Below are 3,679 nucleotides of genomic sequence, written 5' to 3' on the forward strand. Positions count from 1 at the left end.
ATGAAACTTATTAGGCGAAAACGTACCACACCAAATGCCATACGAATAACAACTTTATGTTTTCAACCGTGATCATGTCCCCTTTTGTGATAAGAATATGGTTGCACTCCTCAGGATGTCACACAAGTCATGGTGGTTCACGCGACGTGTGACTCTTACCCTCAATGTTTTTCAATGTGTTTTAACCAAAGTTCTGTCAAGTCGTGGTGATACACGAATACCCAGCTTTTGGTTTGATTTATTTTCAAAATTTTTATTTTGTGTTGAAACATAAGAGTCCATGGTGGTTCATGAAAACTCTAAGTTTCTCACAACACTTATTATATTTATGTTTTTCATATTTTAAACAAACTTTACCAAAGAATTCTCTTCGTTATACATCATGCACTATACAGAGTCTCATGAATTTTGAAACCTTTGTTCACAGAATGGCCTCCCGTAACCTTCATCGTCGATCATCTGGAACCTCTAGCCGCAAGATAACTTCCTAGATCACTAAGCACCTGACAACGGTCCTCCCTAATATAATGACCCAGATGCACCAGAACATCATGGCTAGCGTTAACCCTGCTCCTCCTACGCCTTCAGCTCCTGTTATGACATATAAAAACTTTACTGATGCCAAACATACTGCTTTCGATGGAACTCAAGGTGCCAGTGCTCTTCTTCAGTGGTACGAAAAGATGGGGAGAGTGTTTCTCCACATTGAGTGTCCTGATGATAAGCGAACCCGATTCGCTTCAACTGTTTTCGAGAAAGGCGCTCTTACATGGTGGGTCAAGGAAACGTCGACTCGTGGTGCTGAAGCTGACATGGCCTTGCCATGGAACGAACTGAAGGATCTCATGACCCGACAGTTTTGTCCTCCAAATGAGCTTATGAATTTAGGGACTGAGTTTTGGAACCTTAAGCAAGAGGGTGGTGAGCATTCAGTTTACACCTCTCGTTTCAATAAGCTTAGCGTGTTGGTGCCGCATCTCATTACCCCTAATTCGCGTGCCATCGAATAGTACATTATGGGACTACCGAGACAGATCCAAGACTGTGTTTTCAGTAGTTTGCCTAAAGAACTTGGTGACGCAATTAATCTGGCCACAACATTAACCGACAATCATGTCAAAGCCGAAACTTTGACATTGAAATCTTCCAAGAAACCGATCGATAAACCTGCTGCTGAACTAAAAGAAATCAAGCCTAGATCATCCAAACCCGCTTACTCTTCCATCCATCACCGCGAAAGAAAGCGCAAGAACTACGCGCTAACTCAACAAGCCGCACCTCAACCCCAAACCAACCCTGCACCACCTTTCAAGAAACCCTATAATGGACCCCATCCTTTGTGCAACATTTGCCTTTGACACCACTCAGCTAATTCCGCTTGCCGTCAATGCAACCGTTGTAATCGTTTCAGGCATTTTAGTACCACTTGTCATGAAACCACCATAGCGGCTCCCCCGCGGGCTGCTCAACCGAATCCCCGACCCATGCCATATGTTCAACCCATTAGCCGAATGCGAGCTTGTTATAATTGTGGTGAACTTGGCCACTTTCACAACGTGTGTCCACGACTCGCAAACGTGAACTCGCTTCAGCTGGCTCCTGCTCCACAATTTCAGCTCCAAGCTTATCAAGCCTACCAAGCAATCCAGCAACAAGTTCCTCAATTGTTGGCTAATCAAACTCAAGTCCATCCAATACAAGCACCTGCACCCCAAGATGGTCAAGCCGCTCAAGCCATTGCAGCTCCCCAAGATAATCGTGGGTGTGCTTTCATGGTGAATGCCCACCAAGCTCAACAAAACGACGATGTGGTAAACGGTACATTTCTTGTAGACAACCACTTTGCATCCATTTTATTTGATATCGGTGCCGATATGAGTTTCGTATCCTTAGAATTTGAGTTGTTGCTTGCTAAACCTCGTTCTAAACTTAAAAGCTCGTACACTGTTGAGGTTGCTAATGGTAAATCCATGTCGATCGATTTCGTTATTCGAAGGTTCAAGATAAATCTTAATGGCCACTCGTTCTCAATCGACCTCATCCTGATGCAGTCGGGAAGTTTCGACATCATAGTAGGCATGGATTGGTTGTCCTCCCACCATGCCGAAATCGTTTGCTTCGAGAAATTCATTCGCATTCCGCTTGCCGATGGTCAAACCCTTCGCGTTCTTGGTGAAAAGCCTTCTCCTTCGAGTCTTAACCTCATAACTTGCTCTCAAGCCCATACGTACTTACGCAAGAAAAATGTAGCATTCGTGGCTCACGTAGTTGAAAAGAAGGAGCAAAAGATTAAAGATATCCCGGTTGTTCATGAGTATCCCGAAGTGTTTCCCGATGACGTCTCTGGTCTTCCTCTTGTTCGAGAAGTTGAATTCCGCATTGATCTCGTGCCTGGTGCAACTCCGATTGCGAAGGCTCCTTACCATCTTGCACCCTCCGAGATGCAAGAATTGCCCACCCATATCCAAGAACTTTCGAACAAAGGGTTCATCCACCCTAGTTCGTCTTCATGGGGCGCACCTATTTTGTTTGTCAAGAAGAAAGACGGTTCCTTTTGTATGTGATCGACTACTGCGAGCTCAACAAGCTTACGGTCCAGAATCGTTACCCCTTGTCTCGCATCGACGATCTATTTGATCAACTTCAATGAGCTTCTTGCTTATCCAAGATTGACCTTCGTTCAGGTTATCATCAACTACGCGTGCATGAAGATGATATACCCAAGACCGCCTTTCGGACTCGATATGGACATTACGAGTTTAGGGTTATGCCCTTTGGGTTAACCAATGCACCCTCGGTATTCATGGACCTCATGAACTGCGTATGCAAGCCATACTTAGATAAATTCGTGATTGTCTTTATTGATGATATTCTCATATACTCTAAGTCCAAAACCGAGCATATAAAGCACCATCATTCCATCCTTGATCTTTTGAGGAAGGAGAAAGTTTAGTCGAAGTTTTCGAAGTTTAAATTCTGGTTGAACGAAATTCAATTCTTAGGGCACATAGTAAATGAAAGGGGCATTCACGTTGACACCGCCAAAGTCGAAGCCATTAAGAATTGGAAAACTCCAACCTCTCCTACCGAAGTTCGTTCGTTTCTTGGTCTTGCGAGTTATTATCGTCGCTTCATCCTCAATTTTTCCAAGATCGCTTTGCCCCTAACCGCCTTGACTCACAAGGACAAACCATACGTGTGGGGACCAAAGAAAAATGAAGCATTCCAAACTCTCAAACGTATGCTTTGCGATGCGCCGATCCTTGCTCTCCCCAAGGGCAACGAGTACTTTGTTTTCTATTGCGATGCTTCTAACCAAGGCCTCGATTGTGTCCTTATGCAATGAGGTAAAGTCATCGCCTACGCTTCACGGCAACTTAAAGTTCATGAAAGGAACTGAACGACGCATGATCTCGAACTCGGTGCTGTTGTTTTTGCGTTGAAAATTTGGAGACATTACCTGTGTGGCAAAAAATGTGTGGTATTCAACGATGACAAGTCACACCCCAACCTAAGGTGGAAATGTAGGGGCGTGATCCGATTGCTCACAGCTCGAAGATACTATCATAATATAAAAGTGACAATATCTAATTAATTATTGTATTTCAAATATACACACAATATCCAAATACAACAAACAATTTAAATATATAAATATAAACTCAAATTATGATTATTT

The 3,679-nt window shown here is 43.5% G+C and overlaps 1 protein-coding gene across 1 annotated transcript; it reads left to right on the forward strand.

The window, feature by feature from the left end:
* The first annotated feature begins 551 nt into the window (after positions 1-551).
* On the forward strand, positions 552-1,010 carry LOC143629081 (uncharacterized). Its single transcript, XM_077098447.1, has one exon. It carries the CDS (start codon positions 552-554, stop codon positions 1,008-1,010), a length of 459 nt encoding a protein of 152 aa, XP_076954562.1.
* The last annotated feature ends 2,669 nt before the right edge of the window (positions 1,011-3,679 follow it).

Source organism: Bidens hawaiensis, unplaced genomic scaffold (genome assembly GCF_021521415.1).
Source record: "Bidens hawaiensis isolate Kalapana, Puna unplaced genomic scaffold, B.hawaiensis_p1.1 tig00005145_1, whole genome shotgun sequence".
Classification (NCBI taxonomy): domain Eukaryota; kingdom Viridiplantae; phylum Streptophyta; class Magnoliopsida; order Asterales; family Asteraceae; genus Bidens; species Bidens hawaiensis.

Bases quoted from the DNA above. Each gene is read 5' to 3' on its own strand.
- LOC143629081 (XM_077098447.1), top strand. From the start codon at position 552: ATGGCTAGCGTTAACCCTGCTCCTCCTACGCCTTCAGCTCCTGTTATG.